This window comes from Scyliorhinus torazame, chromosome 2, assembly GCF_047496885.1.
Source record: "Scyliorhinus torazame isolate Kashiwa2021f chromosome 2, sScyTor2.1, whole genome shotgun sequence".
Classification (NCBI taxonomy): domain Eukaryota; kingdom Metazoa; phylum Chordata; class Chondrichthyes; order Carcharhiniformes; family Scyliorhinidae; genus Scyliorhinus; species Scyliorhinus torazame.
Window position 1 is genome coordinate 331,932,779 of NC_092708.1, and position 23,681 is coordinate 331,956,459.

Consider the following 23,681-nt stretch of genomic DNA (forward strand, 5'->3'; position numbering starts at 1 on the left):
ACTGCTCTCTAGCTTCCAGACGGAGGTCTTTTTTCTGTGTGGGGGGGGGGGGGGGGTCTGTGGGGGTGGTCCCTCTAGTTAGGTGGTCTCTGCAGGGGGCCCCTCTAGTTAGATGTGTCCCTTTAGTTAGGGGTCCCTGCGGAGGATCACTCTAGTTAGGGGGTCTCTGTGGGGGGTTTGCGGTGCGGCACGGCACGGGGCAGGGGGAGGCAGGTGGCCAGCCGTGGGACTTCACCATCAGCTGCCCGGTCAAAATGGCTACCCCACCAATCGCTAAATGTCTGTGTCACACCCCCCCCTAACCCCAACCAATTGCAGGCATAAGGGTGACCCACCATTTCATACACCCCCCACCCACACCCCCACCCTTCATACATCCATTCAGGGCTCCCCTTTATGCACCCCCCCTTTCATGGACATGGCCCCCATCAGGTTCCGCCCGCTTGTAAGTGCCCCTAGGCACCCAGGCATTATCCTTGGCAACCGGGCGCTACCCATGGCATTTGAACACTATCCCTGGCACCTCTACAGTGCGAACCAAGCAGGGCTCAAATGGCCTCTGAGCCACCCGGCATGACCATCACGTCTTGTTTCTGTTTGTGGAAACCATTATTAATTGACAGCGGCATCACGCTGTGCCGCTGGGGCCGTGAATCCCAGGAGACTTCAGCTACGGAACATGCTGCGCATATTTAAATTAGATTTGTGACTCATTCAAATATGCTATTGTGGATCATGTCCTCGCTGGACATGATCCAGATTTAGTTGGGCATGACAGGTTGGGAGCATCAAGATCAGTTCGGCACCTGGTGCAAAACCCGTTTTTGGGCTCTCCCGCTATTTACCAGGAACAGTGGCATTGGCGTAGGGTGCAACGTGGCCGGAAAATTGCACCCATACTTTCTATAGAAGGAGTGCAACAAAGGGTCACTAAATTAATTCCGGAGATGAAGGGACTGTCCTACAAGGAATGATTAACCGGACTTTGCCTTTATTCTCCGGAGTTTAAGAATGAGGTGGTTTCATTCAAAGGTGGTCTCACTCGTACACAATTCCTACAGGGTTTGACAATGTAGAAGCAAGAAGGAGATTTCCCCTGGTTGGGGGCGTCCAGAACTAGGAGACACAGTCACAGAATAAGGGGCAGGTCACTTTGAACGGAGATGAGGAATTCTCTGCCCCAGAGGGCCATGGAGGCTCACTGAGTGTGTTCAAGACTGAGATTAATAGGTTTTCATGTATTAAAAATATCCAGGGATATGGGGATAGTGCAGGAAAATGGTGTTGAAGTAGAAAACCAGCCTTGATCTCATTTAATGGTGGAATGGCTCAAAGGTCGGAATGGCCTACTTTGATGTCTGTGACACCGGTAAGTCGGCCGGATCCTTCAGGCTCCAGGCCCTCCAGAGGATGTCTGCCAAGGGCATCAAAGGTCACAGGGCGTGAAAAGCAGCAGGCTGCCTCCACCCCTGATGTGTAGCCTGAGGATATACCGAGACATAACACTGACCACGAAAGATCAAGAGAGAGACACTGAGTGGGCACTGGGGCGGGGGGAGTCACCATCTGTTGCTAGGGAGAATGAAAATGTCTAATATTCACTATTAAAATATGTTCCACCTGTCCATGTGCAACCTCTGTCATGTTGAACTTCACAATGGGCCTGCCTGCACCCCCACCCCCTGTTGCCCTCTGCTTCCTCCCAACCTCTGCCTCCTGGGCACAGTGGCCCAAGATGGAATGCCCCCGATGCAGACCGTGTTCAGAGGATGGGTGTGTGCGTGCTGTCAGCAGAAGACACGAGCCAGACTTTGGCATGAACTGCAGAGCACCAGAGCTTTCCCCACAGCGAGTTATCATCACTCTCCTGCCTTTTACATTGACCCGCTGATAGTGCCAGCACAGGCCTATCACCCTGGGTGATGTTCCATAGACCCTTGGAGAGTGGAACAGGATGGTGAGGGAGGGAGAGGTGCGTGTCAAAAATAGAAATCTATTTGGTTAGAATTAAGGAACAATGGAGGAGCTATTTTCCTACTGGGCATATATTATAGACCACAAAATAGTGCGAAATAGTTGGAGGAGAAAATCTGCAGGTAAATTGCTAGAACAATAGAGTCCAGAAGCAGCAAGAAAAACCCCTTGAACAAAGGAGATGGTTACATACTGCTTTCATCGATCTCACCAAGGCATTCGACCATGTGAGCAGAAATAGTCTATTTAAGCTGTTGGAGAAAATTGGCTGTCCATCAAAGTTCCTCAATGTGACCCCCTCTTTCCGTGACAACATGATAGGTAAGGTCAGCTATGACAGTGCAACATCTGACATCTTTGAGCCCTGGGAAATGAAGTGATCATAGTGGTACAAATTTTAGTGGAGAGATGATTTGAGGAACAGTGATTATCATACTGTTTGCTTTGAAATGATTATAAAAAGGACAAAGAACATTAAGTCATGAAAATATGTAATTGGAGGAGAGCTATTTTCAGTCAGTTGAAAAGTGGTCCTGCCCAGGTTGATTGAAATCAAGGATTTGCAGGCAAAATAGTAATTTAGCAATAGGAGCCTTCAAGAGGAGACAGCTCAGGTACAGCTTTGACAAAGGATCACCTGGATTCAAAACCATAAGACCATAAGACATAGGAGCGGAAGGCCATTCGGCCCATCGAGTCCACTCCACCATTCAATCATGGCTGATTTCAACTCCATTTACCCGCTCTCTCTCCATAGCCCTTAATTCCTCGAGAAATCAAGAATTTATCAACTTCTGTCTTTTAAAAAAAAATTTCCTTTTCTGAGTTACCAAGCCAGGGCTCAGAGTGTGGGTCAGGGGCGAACCCCTAATGCAGCTCCTCGCCTGCTCCAAAAAACTAATTCAAATTGAATCGAATTTATGGTCCCCACAAGAGAGACATACCACATCTGAACCCAAAGGCTCAATCTACAGACACTTGATCTTAGCCAAAATGCCGAGAAGCGATTATCAACTTCTGTCTTAAAGGCACTCAACGTCCCGGCCTCCACCTCCCTCTGTGGCAATGAATTCCACAGACCCACCACTCTCTGGCTGAAGAAATTTCTCCTCATCTCTGTTCTAAAGTGACTCCCTTTTATTCTAAGGCTGTGCCCCTGGGTCCTATTCTCCCCTGCTAATGGAAACAACTTCCCTACGTCCACCCTATCTAAGCGATTCATTATCTTGTAAGTTTCTATTCGATCTCCCTCAACCTCCTAAACTCCAATGAATATAATCCCAAAACGTGAGCTCTTTTCTCTCCCTACAGATGCTGCCAGACCCGCTGAGATTTTCCAGCATTTTCTCTTTAGTTCAGGTACAGACTAGGAACATTCCCACAAGGGGTAAACTAAAGAGCATCCAGAGCTGGATCTCCCTGGATAACTAAAGATGTATAGATTAAAATGAAACAGAAAAGTGAAGCTCATTGCAAATATCCAGTTTATAATGGCCTATAACTTCCTCCGAGTGGCGATCACTGGCTGAATGCCACTCTGGAGGGACTTAACCTCGTTGAAATTCCAAGGATCGGACCTGGAGTAGGATGTTGGAGTTGGACTGGGAGATGGGGAGGTGGTCAGAGTGGGACCGGGAGGGGATGAGATTGTAGTCTGGCTGAGAGAGGGTGGCATCAGAGTCGGACCGGGAGGAGAGTGGGGTCAGAATCGGGCCGGTGGGGAGGGGGAGAAAGGGGTATCTGATGGCGGGCTGGGGGTTGGGGGGGGGGCTTTTTCTCCTTCTAAATCTTTCAGAATAACTAACAGGCTGAAAGTTCCAAAGTTAGCGATTTGAATTGGTTTGTCTGATGGTTCCCAGCCCAGGACAATTGTCCAGGGGAGGTTAGCCCTTCTGGACAATTAAACCCTTAAGGTGGGAACTTCCCAGAGGGATTCCCCAGTGCATCACTGGGGTCCCCCCCAAAAGTGACGCTGGGGAACCAAGAAGTAGCAAACCAAGACAATATAAAAAGTACAGAGGTGAATTGCAAAAGGAAAGGAGGTGGTGTAGGGAAGTATGAGAAGAGATTAGTGACCAACATAAAAAGAACCTGAAATTACTTTATAAATACTGAAAGGGTAGTCATATGTAGGGTAAGGCCAATTATTGACTGTAAAAAAAGTGTCATTTTGTGTGTGTGGGTGGGGGGGGGGGGGGGGGGAGGGTATGGCTGCATCTATTATCACGAGGGAAGACGCTCCTATCAATGTTACCATAATGGAAGAGGTAAAAGAGATATTGGATGGAATAAAATAGATAAAGGGGAGGGACATAAAGGATGGCAGTCCTCGAAGTAGAAAGAAATTACCTTATCCAGATGGGATGCATCCCAGATTGCGGAGGGAAATAAGAGTGAAAAGTGAGGAAATTTTAGCCACCATGCTCTTATCTTCACTAAATATGGAAGTGATGTCAGAGTGCCAGAGGAGTGTAGGACTGCAAACAGTGAAGCCTTATTAAAAGGGGGGGGGGGGGCAGCACCTACAGGCCAGTCAGTCTAATGTCAATGGACAAAATCTTTCTAAATAATAGGCCCGCCCACCCACTCTGTGACCAGGCTGAACTCCAACCCCACCCCAAACACCACTGACTGCTGACCCCCCCTCAATCTATCTATTTACTTTAGATACCTACCTTCTCCCTAACTTGTCACTTTAAATTGGCCTACTTTACGGCAGCTAGTGCAATAAAAAGGGAGCAGGTCTTCCTTCCCTCCAACTCTGCTGGACTTTGATGTTGGACCCCAATGAAAGCTGCGCTACCTGGGTATGGGCAGTGTTGCAAAGATGCATGGGAGTTTAAGACATGCCCACACAGAGTAGACTGAACATAGCAGCAAAATAATGTGATTAAGAATGGAAAGAATCGGCCCTGAAATTCGCTATCAGAACAGGGGCCAACCATTGGCCTGATCTTGAGAAGCATGTATCGGAATGGTTCCTCAAAAATCGTCAGAATGGTTATATCGTCACCAGGAATGCAATGCAGATATATGCACTTAAGTGGACCAAATCAACGGCATGTAATTAAAGGGCAGTATAGATACAAAACTAGCTAAGAGACAGAAACCAGAGAGTAATGGATACAGCAGTTGTTTTTCAGTCTGAATGGGGGTATACAGTAATGTTCCTCAGGGATCGGTATTATGGCGACTGCTCTTCTTGATATATATTAATGACCGAGACTTGGATTTACAGATTATAGGATCAAATTTCAAAATTTGCAGTGTGGAGTGGTACCTTATGGTAAGAAGAATGAGCAAAGACACTTTAAAGTAAATGGTCACTTTGTAGTACAAAACTTAAATATTGCTGAAAAGAGAGATATGTTTCTGATGTTGTTGCACTCAACCAGGCAAAACGCAGGAATGCCAAAATTCAAACGATCACAATTAATACCACAGAAGAAAATTGGTGTTGACTGGCTGGCAAGTTGGTGCCTGAGGTGGTCATGGAGAAAGCAACAGGGAATCAAAGGCTAATCATGCTTTGGGGTAATTCAAAAAAAGGCACGAGGCATGAACATATTCCTTTTCGTTAGCAGAGATCGGGTCCCTGTGTATGAATGTATGTTGCTTCTAGCGAGTGTAAATGAGCCTCATTACGAACTTGACTGATTATCTCAATATGGTTGTTTAATTGTTCCCCGTTGCTATTCTCCAAGGTAACACATCGACCAATCAAAGTCGACTTGCCAATCAATCAGTACTCCTTTTCTTTTGTGCTTCAGAAGGGACTTGGCTAAATACTTGAAAGTTTTGCAGGGGAATGGGAAAGACCAGAGGTGTATTTCTAATTGCTCTTCCAAAAATAAGACACTGGCACAAGTTTTCTTCCATGCTATATCATTCCAGTCACCTGACAAAATCCTGTTGTGATTGTTTGAAATTTGGCATTCTTGACGCAATATAGACTAAATGGTATAATTTTGAAGAGGGTACAGGGCCAGGGAAACCTAGTCGTATATGGACACACATCTTTGAAGACAGCAGGAAAAATCGGGAAGATTGCTTTAAAAAAACAGATCTGTCCTTATAAATGGGGTCATCAAAGGAAAGGGAGTTTTGCTCACCCCTTGAAACTGATTTGTAAAATGGTGTGGCTGCAGCTGGAGTACTGCGTCCAATTCTGGATACCAAGGGTATTGAGGTCTTGGGGGCGGTACTGGAATGGTTCCAGGGATGAATGCCTTTAATTCTATGGGAAAACCGAAAACTTGTATTGTTAAGCGACTTTACAGGAATCGTGAACAGTTTTTGACAGACTGAATAAGACGGTTGTCTTTATGCAGCAAGTAGTTATGATCGGGAATGCAATGCCTGAAAAGACAGTGGAAACAGATTCAATAGCAACCATCAGAAGGAACTTGGATAAATACTTGAAAGTTTTGCAGGGGAATGGGAACGAGCGGGGTATTTTTCTAACTGCTCTTCCAAAAATATGTTGCTGGCATAAGTTTCCTTCTATGCTATATCATTCCTGCTACCTCAGACTTCTCTGACAAAATCCTATATTGACAAATTGGAGAATAATCAAGCCATTTACCTGTTTTCTTTGGCTGGGGAGGTACAAGTGAAAGTAACAATCAGAAGGACAAGATGTATGGGGAAGAAGAGGAAAAATACAAATGGATATGATTCTGGCATAAACATCCAAAAATTCTGAATGTGATGTACTACTTTCAATGAAAATGTCATATAAAGTATTCAAAAACTGAACCAGTATACCTTTCTTTTCATTTTTCTCAGCTTCTTCAAACAAGCCAGGCAAATGTATTACAACACCATTTCCTAAAGTAGAAAATGGTATACATTAAGATATGATAATTAGCAATAATTTTAAAATTCTTTAAAAAAAAACAAAGTTCAGGTAGGCAACAATCCCCCAAGACATCCTTGCCTACAGGGGCAACGTCCCTTACTACAGAATGAACATGCCAAGTTTTCTTGTAAAATTTGCTGGCTGTTAAGGACTCAGGAGTTTTGAAGTAAATAAGTTTCACCCACTCTGCTTATGATATCCAACAGTTTTACAGGCTCTTTCCAGTTTGATTGATTGCAGCAATGAATTAAACACCACGCACTGATCTGCACTAAAACTGTGTAGCATTAATGTCCTTGCAGGGCCCCAGTGTGCTGAAAACTGGCACTCAGATTTTATTGCAACCAATTATCTTCATCATTGTCATTCAGGCCCTCTTGGGTGCAGCTATTTCTAGTTAAGTGGCTCTCAGCAATGGCTAACAGGTGAGTTTTCACCATACTAATGTTAAGTTGCATCTTTATAGTTTAGGTACACAGATGTTTTTCTTTTACTCCTTTCTCCAATTCCACTTATCTTTTATCTCCAGTATTTAGTGATAAATATGCAAATATTGCACCACAGATGACAGATTCCCTTTGCGTTTCTCATGCTGGTGGTCATTCTTCATACTTGACGTGCAGAGCAACTATTTTTGCCTATTCCATTATAGAAGATATCATAAACAAGCCTGACCATGTTTTCTCGATTCACCATTTTCACTAGAAATTATTGAGTAAACACAAGAATGTGAACCTTAGCTGATTTTTCTCTCTCAGCCTAAGGATGCTGATGTGAATTGCATCACTACAGCAAATATTAGCTAACTATATAGAACAAGGGTAAACCATAATATCTTTTTGACCTGATTACCGGGACATGTTTATCCATCATCCATCCTCTGTCAGGATTCTCCGTATCGCTGGCAGCCCGGGGATTTCCCGACGGCGTGGGGCTGCCCACAATGGGAAACCCCATTGGCCGGCTGGCGAGACGGAGAATCCCGGGGGCCCGTGGGACAGAGAATCCCACCCCATTTCTTTTCTCAAATATTTGCTGTTCATCCAAGTTTTAGTTTACTTACCAATAAAAGAAATGGCTTTAGGGTTAATAATGCCACTTGGAAGAAGGTGAAAATCATATTCTTTTCCATCTGCAACAACTGTGTGGCCAGCATTGTTTCCACCCTACCAAGAGATGTGGAATTACAAATTAGTGTTTGTAGCAAAACATTTAAAAGCAAATGGAAAATATTAGTAGATTTGTAACCTGAAAATAATACACATATGGATAATGTGAATTAAAGATAAAATGGCTGGAATTCTCTGGCCATTGGGACTCACTTTTCCCTGCCCGCAGGTTTCCTGGCAGCATGGGATGGTTTCAATGGGAAATTCCATTGATAAGTGGCGGGAGGGTAGAATCCCATCACCAGCGGACAGCACGACGCCAAGAAACACTTGGCTGGGGGACCAGAAAATCCAGCCCAATTATTTTATTCAGAAAACTGTCATTTTGAAAGCAGCTGTTAGTGAAGAAGACATCGTCATTGAATAGTCTGAACGAGCTTTGTATCTACAGTTCTTGCAAAAAGAGTTCCCAATCTCAAATGCTCCACCGTTAATAGATTTTTCAATAAGAGATCTTCCTCAGGGAGAGATCAGTGGATATGGAGAGAAAGAGGAGAACCTACATAAATATAGAGTACTGAACATAGGAACAAAAGTAGGCCCTGGTATGCCTTGAACTTGTTCCACAATCCACCAGATCATGGCTGATCTGAAAACTAATTCCACATACCCATCTTTCCTATATTCCTTTGTATCTTAGGTTAACAAAACTCTTATCAGCATCGGTTTTAAAATTAACAGTTGATCGAGCATCAATAGTTGCATGCAAAATAGTTCCAAACTTCTGCCACCCTTGTGTGATGAAGTATTCCCTAATTTCACTCCTGAAGGTCTGGCTCTAACTATTAGATGATGCCCCCTACTCCTACTCTCCCCAACCAGTGGAATAGCTTATTTCTCTCTATCGCCTTAACACCTTGAAAACTTTGATCTGATCACCCCTTTGGTTTCTAAATTCAAGAGAATACAGCCCTAATGTATTTAATTCATTCTCATTATAACTCTTGGGGATCAGGGGCAAAATTCTCCCGAAACGGCGCGATGTCCGCCGACTGGCGCCCAAAACGGCGCCAATCAGACGGGCATCGCGCCGCCCCAAAGGTGCGGAATGCTCCGCGTCTTTAGGGGCCTAGCCCCAACATTGAGGGGCTAGGCCGGCGGCGGAGGAATTTCCGCCCCACCCGCTGGCGGAAACGGCCTTTGTTGCCCCGCCAGCTGGCGCGGAAATGACATCCCCGGGCGGCGCATGCGCGGGAGCGTCAGTGGCCGCTGACAGTTTCCCACGCATGCGCAGTGGAGGGAGTCTCTTCCGCCTCCGCCATGGTGGAGACCGTGGCGGAGGCGGAAGGGAAAGAGTGCCCCCACGGCACAGGCCCACCCGCGGATCGGTGGGCCCCGATCGCGGGCCAGGCCACCGTGGGGGCACCCCCTGGGGCCAGATCGCCCCGCGCCCCCCCCCAGGACCCCGGAGCCCGCCCACGCTGCCTTGTCCCGCCGTTTAAAAGGTGGTTTAATCCACGCCGGCGGGACAGGCAATTTATCGGCGGGACTTCGGCCCATTCGGGCCGGAGAATCGAGCGGGGGGGCCCGCCAACCGGCGCGGCCCAATTCCCGCCCCCGCCGAATATCCGGTACCGGAGACTTCGGCAACCGGCGGGGGCGGGATCGACGCCAGCCCCCGGCGATTCTCCGACCCGGCGGGGGGTCGGAGAATGACGCCCCAGGTATCATTCTGGTAAACCTATGCTGCACTCCCTCCTGGGTTGATATGTCCTTCCTAAGATGCAGCGCTCAGGACTGCTCGGTACTGGCTTTGTTATCCTAATAGGTATGCTCGCCTTTAATATCCTTACTTAGCTTCTCGCCAAGAATGGTCTGGCGCCTTACTGTTCAGTTTTTGGTCTTGGGCTGAATGGCGCACAAGTTTCTTCACCAAACTGCCAGCTAACATTAACCAGTTTGCATTTAATTTAACTTCACTTCACCAACCCTTGGTACAGCCCATTGAAAAAGTAAATTAACCCTTTCTTACCAAACATCAAGGCGGGAGTCAACAATGGGTCATGCACAAAGAACTTTGTCGAAAAACCATGAAATTAAATGTTGTGTCTGCAAGTCCTTAACAGATGTAGGGTGTGCAGTTAGGGTTACCCAGTAGCTTGAATAACAATTTGCCGAAGAACAAAGATACTTAACAAAATGAAAAGCAGAGGATGCACCGGACATTCAATGGGTAGAATTTTACTATCTCCCGCTGGCTGGTTTGCTGACAGGGAAAATGAAATGAAATGAATGAAAATCGCTTATTATCACAAGTAGGCTTCAAATGAAGTTACTGTGAAAAGCTCCTAGTCGCCAATTCCCCAGATGGCCTTCCCAACACCCTCCCACCCACCGCCAACCTGTCGATACTTTTAATGGGAGCAGACAAGGACTAGGGTTGCCTGCTCGCCCTTGCTCCAATTAGTGGCCACTCAAATTTGAGGGGTGGCCCCTCCCACAAAGGCTCCATTTCTACATTGGGCACCTACCCCCCTCCTCCTACACCACCGCATGGGTGCTCCCTTCCTCCTTGGCCATTTTAGGATTCAGGATTTAGGATTCAGGATCCCTTCCTCCTTGGCCCCGAACAGGCGCCGGAATGTGGCGACTAAGGGCTTTTCACAGTAACTTAATTTGAAGCCTCCTTGTGACAATAAGCGATTTTCATTTTCATTTTTAGCCAGGGGTTAATCCTTAGATAGATTGGCTGTCTAATGTTGGTAACTTTACAGCCAGGTGGCAGTTCGGAGTCTATGGGCGATTCTCCAGCCTCGTTGCACTTTAGTTCGAGCGAAATGAGGCCAGTGAATAGTGGAGATGCCGAAAACAAGAACTGCACCAGGCGCCAAACCGTTTGGAATACAACCTGCCCGCTCCCATAGGCGAAATTGGAATCTCACCGTAGCGCAGTGAGAAACAAATTATCACCACGTAAACTCTATTTCCATACAATTAACGAGTCACCCCATATCCAACAGCCTCCCGTGATTCATCGGCCACCCCAGCAACTGGTCACACTGGTGCCGATTAGTTCTCCTTTTCAAAAACATGAACCTGGCAGAAGGGCCTCTGCGCGGAGCAGCAATCTTCGTTCACAGGCAAAGAGCCTGGGCGCGCGGAGCTTGCTGCCCCAGTGCTTGTTGGGATGTGGGGGACCCTCTTCTGGGAGTAGGATACCCTCCACAGAGGTGGGCCGTTATGGAAGGGAGGCGCTGGGCTGGGGGGGGGGGGGGGGGGTGTGAGAGAGAGAGAGACATGTGGCACCAGCATGCCGACCCCTGAATCGTGTGTATCTGTTCCGGGGAGTAATCCTTGTCCCTGCCCGTCTGCTCCACCGATCACCCATAGCCCTCACTGACTGCCTAGGCCTCTGGCCATGCGGCTGAAGGCTATTGCTAAAATTGGCAATTGTGGTTAAGTGAGCACTTCACATAATCCAAGTGGATTCTTGTGGGAGGGCGGGCCATGTAGCATGTGGGAGTCATTGCTTAGCATTCCAATCATACCCTGATGCATGGACACTGTACCTGAATCCTGCAGCAGCCAACATCCCAGGGTATGTGTCACATCACTCCAGGATGCTGGGACTATGTTGGCACTGTCAGCGGGTCACTGTCGAGGGCAGGGGGTTGATGATATCCTGCAGAGAGCCGAGTGCCAGTGCTCCTCAATCTATGCCACAGTCTGACCACTTCCTGTCTGCTGAGTGCTCGCTCACCTCCATCACCTGCATAAGGTTTGCCCGAGGCAGGTGGGGGGATGCCTAGAGAGATGGGCCCAAGGGTTCAGCGGTAATAATAATAATTGCTTGTTGTTACAAGTAGGCTTCAATGCCCGCATTGCGGAAGAAAGTGTCAGAGGCATCATACTGGTTGTGCTCAAGGGTGTTTAATGTGTTATACAATTCCCTATTCGCCTGATGGTGCCGCTCCCCTCACACATGACCTACCCTCCCTCCCACGGTGCCCTCAGTGATCCTCGATATGCTTGGCCTTCCTAGCTCTACCGCTACGTCTAGGTGCCACCCTAGGATGCACATCAGAGGTGGAGGCAGCCAGCTGCTTACCTCATGGCCTTCGATGCATCTGGCGGGTGTCCTCTGGGGGCCGAGGGCCCCGGCCACATGCCAGTGGCATATGCAGAGCCGTGCCACCATGTCCCGTGTGCTGACTGCGAGATGCGGCCTCATCAGAGGGGTGGACCTCTGGAGAACTGTGGCCACCGTCGTCACAAGATAGGATGGGTCCGGGTTGGCACTCAGCGCCCCTTCCTCCCGATTGGTGCCAATAGGGCCCTGGAGTTCATGTTCGGACAGAGGGGCAGCAGGTTCGAGCCCCGGCTGCCCCTGCATCATCTGGGTCTGCCAGCCCTGACAGCTCCCTGATGCCTGCACTATCAACGTTGATCCTCAGTGATTGGACCATGCTCTGCAGCGCCTTGGCGATGCCCACCTGCAGCTGGGACAAGCTCCGCAGCGCCTCATCCATTCGTATCTGAGAGCGGGACATGTCCTGCAGAACCTCACCAAGGTCATCCTGGTACTGGGTGACATCCCCCAGACATTCTGCCAAGACCCTCAGCCATGGCCGTCACCGACTGAGTGATGCCTTGTACACCTCCAATAATGGTGCTAACATCATGCACCAGGTTCTCTCACAACTGACAGTGTTGGCCTCGGTGCCACACATTGCTGGCGACTTCTCCAAATGGCTATGGACCTTCTGGTGTCCTGACCGCACCCTAAAGTCTCCATCAGCTCTGGGTATCCCTGTACCAGAGACTCAGCATCAGGCCGGGATCCAGCAAACCTCCGACTGCTGCCTCGGCTGGGGGTTACTCGGTGATGTGCATTGGTAGCAGAGCTGTGGTCACCAGATTGTGCTCCAGAAGCCTGACCACTAACATTTCCCACTGAGGTGTGTGTATCTGCACTGGTGGAGGGTGGAGATGACGGCTGTGACGCCTTAATCGTGTCTTCCTTGAAGTTGCCTTCCGAGGTGGTCTCCTGGGAAGCTGGAGAGGGGGCCACCAGGAATGGGCCTGCGTCAGCGGTTGAGGGACATGTGGGAGGATAGACCTGGGGTCAGTCAGTAAGGCAATAACAACTCACATTTGACAGGTCCTCCTGGTGGAGCCTGATGATCCCTCACCTCTGCAGCTTCCGCCAACCTCCACATGGGTGACTGTCCTTGGCCGCCCCAGTCACCTCCAGGGCCCGCTCCTCGAAGGAGGTGAAGATTCTTAAGTCCGCACGCCTCAGCCATTCTGGGCCCTCTCCCGACAGTTGTGGGAGAGCTTTTCCTGAGGAGACACAGAGAGGACATCATTAGCCACACACATGCTTCACAGTGGCAGGGGGTGTAGTGGGTGTGAAGGAAGGATGAAGGGAGGGTTGTGTGCTGAATGGAGAGTGGGGATGGAAAGTTCTTTGTGGGGGGAAGCTTTGGTGTCTACTCACTTGTGCTGCCCAGTGTGGGTCATTGACCTTTGTCCGGCACTGGAGGCCAGTCGTCCTGGTCACACTCCCGGAGCTTACAGCCGCTAGCTACCACCTCTTCCCAGGCAGCACTGACTGCCCTGTGGCTTATCCTCTGGGACCCTCGGGGGAACAGGACATCTCTCCTGGCCTCCACTGCTTCGAGCAGCCTCCCCAGGACTGCGTCCCTGAATCTTGGGGCCGGTCTCCTGGACGCCATTGTTTCGAGCTGGCTGGGATTGGCTGAGCAAGTACTGCTTGTGCTGCTCGATCTTGTTAGCGGGGGGCTGGCGTGCATGGTCCCGACGAATCGGCTGGCGAGCCTTCTCTTGTAGCGAGAAGCCCGTGGCGCCTCGTTAAGTGGATGAATAACATTGACTAGTGTTGCCGGCATCACTGGGCCAAGCGTCGGAAAGCTGGCGGCAGTTCCTGGTCACTACCACACTTAGACTTTCCGGGGAATCGCGCCCTATATGCATGATTAGCAGCATTCCAGAGCTTAAGCAACTATGACAATGGAGAGTAAAATTGGGCAGAGTGTAAACCGGGTATTCAACTGGAACCTGTCCTATTTCTATTAGACCAGTTGGGTTAAATCAGCAACATTTAATTCATTGCTAAACTCCATATTGTGTGGGCAACTTTTAAATTGGGAGCAGAAACAGAAATTACTGGACATTCGGTCTGACAGTATCGATGGAGAGAGAGAGAGAGCGGAGCTCATGCTTCGAGTCTGGATGACTCTTTGTCAAAGCTGGAGAGAACTGGAAATAGGATCAGATTTATACTGTTGTGTGAGGGGACGTGAAGCAGCGGGGCTGGATAGGGGGCCAGTGATAGGTGGAGATTGGACAAAAAGACAAAGGGAATGTAAATTATGGTGATCAAGGTGAAGAAGGGGGCTGATAGTGACACATTGAGAGATCAGAAAGTGTTAATTGCAGAACAACAGTAAGCAGCGTGTCAAAGGACAACTATGATGTGGAGATGCCGGCACAGGACTCGGGTGGTCACAGTAAGAGATTTCACAACACAAGGTTAAAGTCCAACAGGTTTATTTGAAATCACATGCTTTCGGAGCGCTGCTCCCTTTCGGAGCGCTGCCTTTACCAAGATGGCGCCGGAGCGAGGCGACTCTCTGCGAGCTCTCACAAACAGATCAACTTTTTACTTAACTTATACTCGTTCTAATCTTTTAAAAATTAATTCTAAACCTAACATTATTACTAACCTCTCTCTTTTATCTTCTCTTGTAGGCTTAAACATCCTCCGAGGCCCTTGGAGACCTTTTGACCCGACCCGACCTCCGCGACCTGGAAGATGATTGGGCCCAAACCGGAAGTGAAGCCCCGACCTCGATTTGGAGCCGACCCGGACCTCGGAGCACCAAACCCAGCCTAACTACCGACGCCAGCCCCCGGATCGCCTTGCCCAGTCCCCGGAGCTCCCGACCCGACCCCCGACGGCAAGACCCGGCTCAACGCGACCCCCAGAGACCCGCCCAGTGACCCGACCTACCTGGTGATGGAAGAAAGAAAAATCCACGTGGAGGCTCGACCGGGCCTACTTCAAGATCCGACCCCAGGAGCGCCCAGGGAGGGAACAGACCATGGGACCCAGCCCTACCCGCTTCAGGAAGCCCCTGCCCACGACCCAGGACCCCCGAAACGGCGGAGACCACGCACGAGGACCCGAACGCGCTGCAAGGTATTCCCGCGCCCGCAGAACGCCGGGACCCATCCAGATCGCAAACATGCCCCCCTAGCAACGCCTCTCCCTCAACCAGCGCCCAGGACCCTGCCAGACGCGACCTCAGATACGTAGACAGCGCCCTGGTCCCCGCCAGCACCCTGGACCCCGCCAGACGCAACCACCTACCTTCCACAAGAGCTGACGTCGGCCATTGGATCCCAGGATCATCCAGCAGCAGCCGCCGACCGAGGAAGCGAGGGAAACGCGGCGGTCTGCAGGTTAGACTGAAGCAACGCGGTTTCAAGACCCCTCTCCCCAGCATACTCCTGGCAAACGTCCAAGCGATCGAAAACAAGCTGGATGAACTTAACGCCAGACTTACCTCTCAGAGGGAAGTAAGAGACTGCTGTGTGCTCTGTTTCACAGAGACATGGCTCACCCCTGCCTCACCGGACTGTGCCATACAACCTGAAGGCTTCTCAATTCACCGGCGGACCGCACGGCATCATCAGGCAAAGCGAAGGGTGGAGGGGTTTGCCTCCTCATCAACTCCTCCTGGTGCTTGGATGTGGCGACTCTGGCGACCTACTGCTCCCAGACCTGGAATACCTGACCGTGAAGTGCCGCCATATTATCTTCCATGTGAGTTCACTTCAGCCATTATCACAACGGTCTACATCCCACCCCAGGCAGTAGTGAGGAAGGCGCTGGACGAACTATACACAGTAATAAACAACTACGAAACAGAACACCCGGAGGCCTTGTTCATCGTGGCCGGAGACTTCAACAAGGCCAACCTCAAGAGTGTACTGCCAAAATTCCACCAGCACATCTGTCCCACCAGGGGCGACAACACTCTTGACCACTGCTACTCAAAAATCAAGGGCGCCTACCGTTCCATCCCCTGACCGCACTTTGGGAAATCAGACCATAAGACGGTGCTCCTTCTCCCGGCATACAAGCAGAAACTCAAGCGGGAGAATCCAGCTAAGAAGGTTGTGCAGTGCTGGTCCGAGGAGACAGAAGAGCTGTTACGTGACTGCTTAGAGACAGTGGACTGGTTCATATTTAAGAACTCAGCGACCAACTTAAATGAGTATGCCACCACCGTCAGAGACTTCATCAGCAAATGTGTGGACGACTGCGTGCCAAAGAAAGCAGTACGTGCGTTCCCCAACCGGAAACCATGGCTCAATCGCGAGATTGACTTCCTACTGAAGGACAGATCTGAGGCGTTCAAGGCAGACGACCCTGACCTATACAAGAAATCCAGGTACGACCTCCGCAAAGCCATCCAGAATGCCAAGAGAGAATATCAAACCAAGCTAGAGTCACAGACAGACTCTCGGCGGTTGTGGCAAGGACTAAACAACATAACTGGCTACAAAGCGAAGCCGAACAGTATCTCTGGCAGCAGCGCACCCCTCCCCGATGAACTCAATGCATTCTATGCTCGGTTCGAGCAGGTAACCAACAATCCGCTGGCGAGTGCCCCAGCAGCCCATAATTCACCCATACCCACCATCACAACTTCCGAAGTCAGGTCGGCCTTCCTGAAAGTGAACCCTCGGAAGGCGACGGGCCAGACGGGATCCCTGGTCGTGCACTCAGAGCCTGCGTGGACCAGCTGGCAGAGGTATTCACGGACAATCTTAACCTGTCCCTACTCCACTCCGAGATCCCCACCTGCTTCAAGAAGACCACCATCATACCGGTACCAAAGAAGAACCAGGCAACGTGCCTCAATGACTACCGACCAGTGGCCCTGACTTCAGTCGTAATGAAGTGCTTCGAGAGGTTGATCATGAAGCGCATCACCTCCATACTCCCAGAACGCCTTGATCCACTGCAATTCGCATACCGCTGCAACCGGTCCACATCAGACACCATTCCCTGGCCCTACACTCATCCCTAGAGCATCTTGAAAACAAGGACTCCTACAGTAAACTCCTATTTATTGACTGCAGCTCCGCCTTCAACACCATAATCCCAGCCAAGCTCATATCAAAGCTCCAAAACCTAGGACTTGGCTCCCCACTCTGCAACTGGATCCTCGATTTTCTGACCAACAGACCACAACCAGTAAGAATGAACAACAACACCTCCTCCACAATAGTCCTAAACCCCGGCACCCCGCAAGGCTGCGTACTTAGCCCCCTACTCTACTCCCTGTACACACACGACTGCGTGGCAAAACTTGGTTCCAACTCCATCTACAAGTTTGCTGACGATACGACCATAGTGGGCCGGATCTCGAATAACGATGAGTCCGAATACAGGAGGGAGATAGAGAACCTAGTGGAGTGGTGTAGCGACAATAATCTCTCCCTCAATGCCAGCAAAACTAAAGAGCTGGTAATTGACTTCAGGAAGCAAAGTACTGTACACACCCCTGTCAGCATCAACGGGGCCGAGGTGGAGATGGTTAGCAGTTTCAAATTCCTAGGGGTGCACATCTCCAAAAATCTGTCCTGGCCCACCCACGTCGACGCTACCACCAAGAAAGCACAACAGCGCCTATACTTCCTCAGGAAACTAAGGAAATTCGGCATGTCCACATTGACTCTTACCAACTTTTACAGATGCACCATAGAAAGCATCCTATCAGGCTGCATCACAGCCTGGTATGGCAACTGCTCGGCCCAGGACCGCAAGAAACTTCAGAGAGTCGTGAACACCGCCCAGTCCATCACACGAACCTGCCTCCCATCCATTGACTCCATCTACACCTCCCGCTGCCTGGGGAAAGCAGGCAGTATAATCAAAGATCCCTCCTACCCGGCTTACTCACTGTTCCAACTTCTTCCATCGGGCAGGAGATACAGAAGTCTGAGAACACGCACGAACAGACTCAAAAACAGCTTCTTCCCCACTGTCACCAGACTCCTAAATGACCCTCTTATGGACTGATTTAATTAACACTACACCCTGTATGCTTCATCCGATGCCAGTGCTTATGTAGTTACATTGTATATGTTGTGTTGCCCTATTATGTATTTTCTTTTATTCCCTTTTCTTCTCATGTACTTAATGATCTGTTGAGCTGCTTGCAGAAAAATACTTTTCACTGTACCTCGGTACACGTGACAATAAACAAATCCAATCCAATCCAATCCTCATCAGGTGAAAGCTTGTGATTTCAAATAAATCTGTTGGACTTTAACCTGGTATTGTGAGACTTCTTAAAGGACAACTCGGAATAGGGAATAGATGGCTCAAGTGGGATGGGGTGGGGGGGGCAATGGTGAGAGAAAAACAGATCGATGGAAGAAATGAAAATAAATGGAAAGAAATAAAAATGGGGTGAAGGTGGAGGAGAGAGTCGCAGTCTGAAGTTGTTGAACTCAATGTATAGCCCAGAAGGCTGTAATGGGCCTAATTGGAAGATGAGGTGCTGTTCCTCCATTTTGTATTGGGCTTCACTGGAACATTGCAGCAGGCCAAGGACGGACATGTGGATATCAGAGCAGGATTATGAGTTGAAATTGCAAGCGACAGGAAAGTCAGGGTACTGCTTGCGGACAGACCAAAGGTGTTCTGCAAAGTGGTTACCCAGTCTGCGTTTAGTCTCTCCAATGTAGAGTAGACTGCATTGGGAGCAGCAAATGCAATAGACCAGATTGAACGAGGTGCACATGAAGTGCTGCCTCACATTGGATGGTGAACAGGGAAGAGGTAAAAGGGCAAGTGTTACACCTTCCGCGATTGCAAGGAAGGTGCCGTGGGAAGAGGATGAAATGTTGGGCCTGATGGAGGAGTGGACCAGGGCATCCTGAACAGACCCTGCAGAATGCTAACAGGGAGAGTGAGGGGAAGATGTGTCTGGTGGTGGCATCATGCTGGAGTTGGCGGAACTGGCAGAGGATGATTCTTTGAATGAAGAGGCTGATGGGGTGAAAAGTGAGGACAAGGGCGACCCTTTCCTGGTTCTGGGAGGGAGGGGAAGAGGTGAGAGCAGAAGTGTGGAAGATGGGTCAAAAATGGTTCAGAGCCCTGTTGGGAATTTTGGGAGTATTCAGGCTATATACAGAAGATTTTCCCCTGGGTATTTTGAAAGCATTTTTCTGATGGTTTACAGAACACTTTTTTTGAAAATAAATTTAGAGTATCCAATTATTTCCCCCCCCCCCCACTTAAGAGGCAATTTAGCGTGGCCAATCCACCTACCTTGCACATTTTTGGGCTGTGGGGGTGAGATCCACGCAGACACGGGGAGAATGTGCAAACTCCCACGCGGACAGTGACCCGAGGCCGGGATCAAGCCTGGGTCCTCGGCACCGTGAGGCAGCAGTGCTAACCACTGCACCGCCATGCCACCCTGTACATTTTTTTTCATAAACAATTTTAATGAGGTATTTTTTGGCATTGTAAACAATAGAATTACAGAACGAGAAAACAAAAGGACTGTACAATAAACAAAGTACATAGTGCAATTGCTGTAACTCGTCCCACCCAGATCGGCCTAATTGACCCCCTATACAACATTCCCCTAACCCCCCCCCCCCGCCAGCTGACGATTAATTCTCCACAAAGAAGTCAATGAATGGTTGCCACCTCCGGGCGAACCCTAACAACCACCCTCTCAAGGCAAACTTGATTTTCTCCAAGCCCAGGAAACTCACCATGTCTGACAGCCAGGCTTCCGACTTTGGGGGCTTTGAGTCCCTCCAAGCTAGAAGTATCCGTCTCCGAGCTACCAGGGAAGCAAAGGCCAAAACGTCGGCCTCTTTCTCCCCCTGGACTTCCGGGGCCTCTGAAACCCCAAACCTCTGGACCCATTGCCACCCTTATGTTCAATACTTTAAACATGACGTCCTCAAACCCCTGCCAGAATCTCCTAAGTTTTGGACACGCCCAAAACACGTGGACATGGTCTGCCGGTCCTCTCAGACACTTTACACACCTGTCCTCTACGCCAAAGAATCTGCTCATCCGGGACACTGTCATGTGGGCCCGGTGAACGACCTTAAATTGAATCAGACTGAGCCTGGCACATGTTGCAGTCCCATTGACCCTGCTCAGCGCGTCCGCCCACAGGCCTTCCCCAATCGCCCCTCCCAACTCCTCCTACCATTTATGTCTCAGCTCCTTGGTCTGCGTCTCCTCCGCCCCATGAACTCCTTCTAAATATCCGAGACACTTCCCTCCCCCACCCATCCTTTAGACACTACCGTGGGTTTCCTCCGGGTGCTCCGGTTTCCTCCCACAGTCCAAAGATGTGCAGGTTAGGTGGATTGGCCATGATAAATTGCCCTTAGTGTTGGGTGGGGTTACTGGGTTATGGGGATAGGGTGGAGGTGTTGACCTTGGGTAGGGTGCTCTTTCCAAGAGCCGGTGCAGACTCGATGGGCCGAATGGCCTCCTTCTGCACTGTAAATTCTATGATAATCTACCCTATCTTGGATCCCCCTTAGTGGCAAGAGTGGAAAAGATGGCACCTGCCTGCGTAAAAAGTCCCGCACCTGAATGTACCGGAATTCATTCCCCCTCATCAATCCAAACTTGACCTCCAGCGCCCTCAAGCTAGGGAAGCTCCCTTCCAAGAACAAATCTCCCATCCGCTCAATCCTCGCCCTCCGCCATACCCGAAACCCCCCGTCCAACCTCACCAGGGCAAACCAATGGTTGTTACATATCGGGGACTAGACCGATGCGCCCGTTGCTCCCATGTGCTTCCTCCACTGTCCCTTGATCCGAAGGCCGCCACCACTACAGGACTGGTGGATAAGCACGCCGGCGGGAACGGCAGAGGCCCTGTCACCAACGCCCCAGACTGGTACCCCCTACATGAGGCGACCTCCACCCGCTGCCAAGTCGGACCCCCCCCCAACCCCCAAAACCCACTTCCTTATCATGGCTATGTTAGCTGCCCAATAATAGTTGCTGAAATTCGGCAGTGCAAGCCCTCCTTCCCCCCCCGGTTCCGCTCGAGCATCACCCTCGGTTCCGCTCGAGCATCACCCTCTTCACTCGCGGGGACTTGCCCGCCTATACAAAGCCCAAAATGATCTTGCTTACCCTCTTAAAAAAGGAACGTGGAATGAAAATGGAGAGACACTGGAACACGAATAAGAATCTCGGGAGGACCGTCATTTTAACTGTCTGTACTCTCCCAGCTAACGACAGCGGGAGCGCATCCCACCTCCGAAACTCCCCTCGCATTTGATCTACCAGCCGGGACAGGTTCAGCTTGTGCAGTCGACCCCAATCCCGCGCCACTTGCATTCCCAGGTACCTGAAACTGTCCCCAACTAACCAGAATGGCAGCTCCCTCAGCCGGTCCCCTTGGCCCCTCTCCTGAACTACAAACATTTCACTTTTTGTCATATTCAATTTGTACCCCGAAAACCGGCCGAATTCTCCCAGGGTCACCATGTAAGCTCAGGGAAGGTGGTAAAAGAGGGGGAGGGGTGGCATTATTAGTCAAGGACAATATTACGGTGGCAGAAAGGACGTTTGATGAGGACTCTTCTACTGAGGTAGTATGGGCCGAGGTTAGAAATAGGAAAGGAGAGGTCACCCTGTTAGGGGTTTTCAATAGGCCTCTGAAAAGTTCCAGAGATGTAGAGGAAAGGATTGCAAAGATGATTCTGGTTCGGAGCGAAAGCAACAGTGTAGTTGTTATGGGGGACTTTAACTTTCCAAATATTGACTGGAAACGCTATAGTTTGAGTACTTTAGATGGGTCTGTTTTTGTCCAATGTGTGCAGGAGGGTTTCCTGACACAGTATGTAGATAGGCCAACGAGAGGCGAGGCCATATTGGATTTGGTACTGGGTAATGAACCAGGACAGGTGTTAGATTTGGAGGTAGATGAGCACTTTGGTGATAGTGACCACAATTCGATTAAGTTTACTTTAGTGATGGAAAGGGATAGGTATATACCGCAGGGCAAGAGTTATATCTGGGGGAACGGCAATTATGATGCGATGAGGCAAGACTTAGGATGCATCAGATGGAGAGGAAAACTGCAGGGGATGGGCACAATGGAAATGTGGAGCTTGTTCAAGGAACAGCTACTGCGTGTCCTTGATAAGTATGTACCTGTCAGGCAGGGAGGAAGTGGTCGAGCAAGGGAACCGTGGTTTACTAAAGCAGTCAAAACACTTGTCAAGAGGAAGAAGGAGGCTTATGTAAAGATGAGACATGAAGGTTGAGTTAGGGCGCTTGAGAATTACAAGTTAGCTAGGAAGGACCTAAAGAGAGAGCTAGGAAGAGCCAGGAGGGGACATGAGAAGTCTTTGGCAGGTAGGATCAAGGATAACCTTAAAGCTTTCTATAGATATCTCAGGAATAAACGAATGACGAGGGTAAGAGTAGGGCCAGTCAAGGACAGTAGTGGGAAGTTGTGCTTGGAGTCCGAGGAGATAGGAGAGGTGCCAAATGAATATTTTTTGTCAGTATTCACACAGGAAAAAGACAATGTTGTCGAGGGGAATACTGAGATTCAGGCCACTAGACTAGAAGAGCTTGAGGTTCATCAGGAGGAGGTGTTAGCAATTCTGGATAGTGTGAAAATAGATAAGTCCCCTGGGGCGGATGGGATTTATCCTAGGATTCTCTGGGAAGCTAGGGAGGAGATTTCTGAGCCTTTGGCTTTGATCTTTAAGTCACCTTTGTCTACAGGAATAGTGCCAGAAGACTGGAGGATAGCAAATGTTGTCCCCTTGTTCAAGAAGGGGAGTAGAGACAACCCCGGTAACTATAGACCAGTGAGTCTTACTTCTGTTGTGGGCAAAATCTTGGAAAGGTTTATAAGAGATAGGGGGCGTCATTCTCCGACCCCCCGCCGGGTCGGAGAATGGCCGTTGGCCGCCGTGAATCCCGCCCCCGCCGAAGTCTCCGGTACTGGAGATTGGGCGGGGGCGGTACTCGGGCCGCGCCGGTTGGCGGGACCCCCCGCTCAATTCTCCGGCCCGGATGGGCTGAAGTCCCGCCCAGAAATTGCCTGTCCCACCGGCGTAAATCAAACCTGGTATTTACCGGCGGGACCAGGCGGCGGGGGGGGGGGTTCGGGGTCCTGGGATGGGCGCGGGGCGATCTGACCCCGGGGGGGTGCCCCCACGGTGGCCTGGCCCGCGATCGGGGCCCACCGATCCGCGGGCGGGCCTGTGCCGTGGAGGCACTCTTTCCCTTCCACCTCTGCCACGGCCTCCACCATGGCGGAGGCGGAAGAGACTCTCCCCACTGCGCATGCGCGGGAAACTTTCAGCGGCCGCTAACGCTCCCGCGCATGCGCCGGGAAACTGTCAGCGGCCGCTGACGCTCCCGCGCATGCGCCGCATTTCCGCGCCAGCTGGCGGGGCAACAAACGCCATTTCCGCCAGCTGGCGGGGTGGAAATCCCTCCGGCGTCAGCCTAGCCCCTCAACGTTGGGGCTAGGCCGCCAAAGATGCGGAGCATTCCGCACCTTTGGGCCGGCGCGATGCCCGTCTGATTGGCACCGTTTTTGGCGCCAGTCGGCGGACATCGCGCCGTTGGGGGAGAATTTCGCCCAGAATGTATAATCATCTGGAAAGGAATAATT

At 50.1% G+C, this 23,681-nt stretch overlaps 1 protein-coding gene across 1 annotated transcript in view; it reads right to left on the reverse strand.

The window, feature by feature from the left end:
• The window catches only part of adss1 (adenylosuccinate synthase 1), a 106,554-nt gene that overhangs the window by 33,160 nt on the left and 49,713 nt on the right, over nt 1–23,681 (reverse strand). The window contains exons 2-3 of the mRNA XM_072489850.1: nt 7,899–8,001; nt 6,742–6,804 (exon numbers count right to left, since the gene is read on the reverse strand). Coding sequence (XP_072345951.1) covers nt 6,742–6,804; nt 7,899–8,001 — 166 coding nt within the window. The remainder of the gene's footprint in view (nt 1–6,741; nt 6,805–7,898; nt 8,002–23,681) is intronic.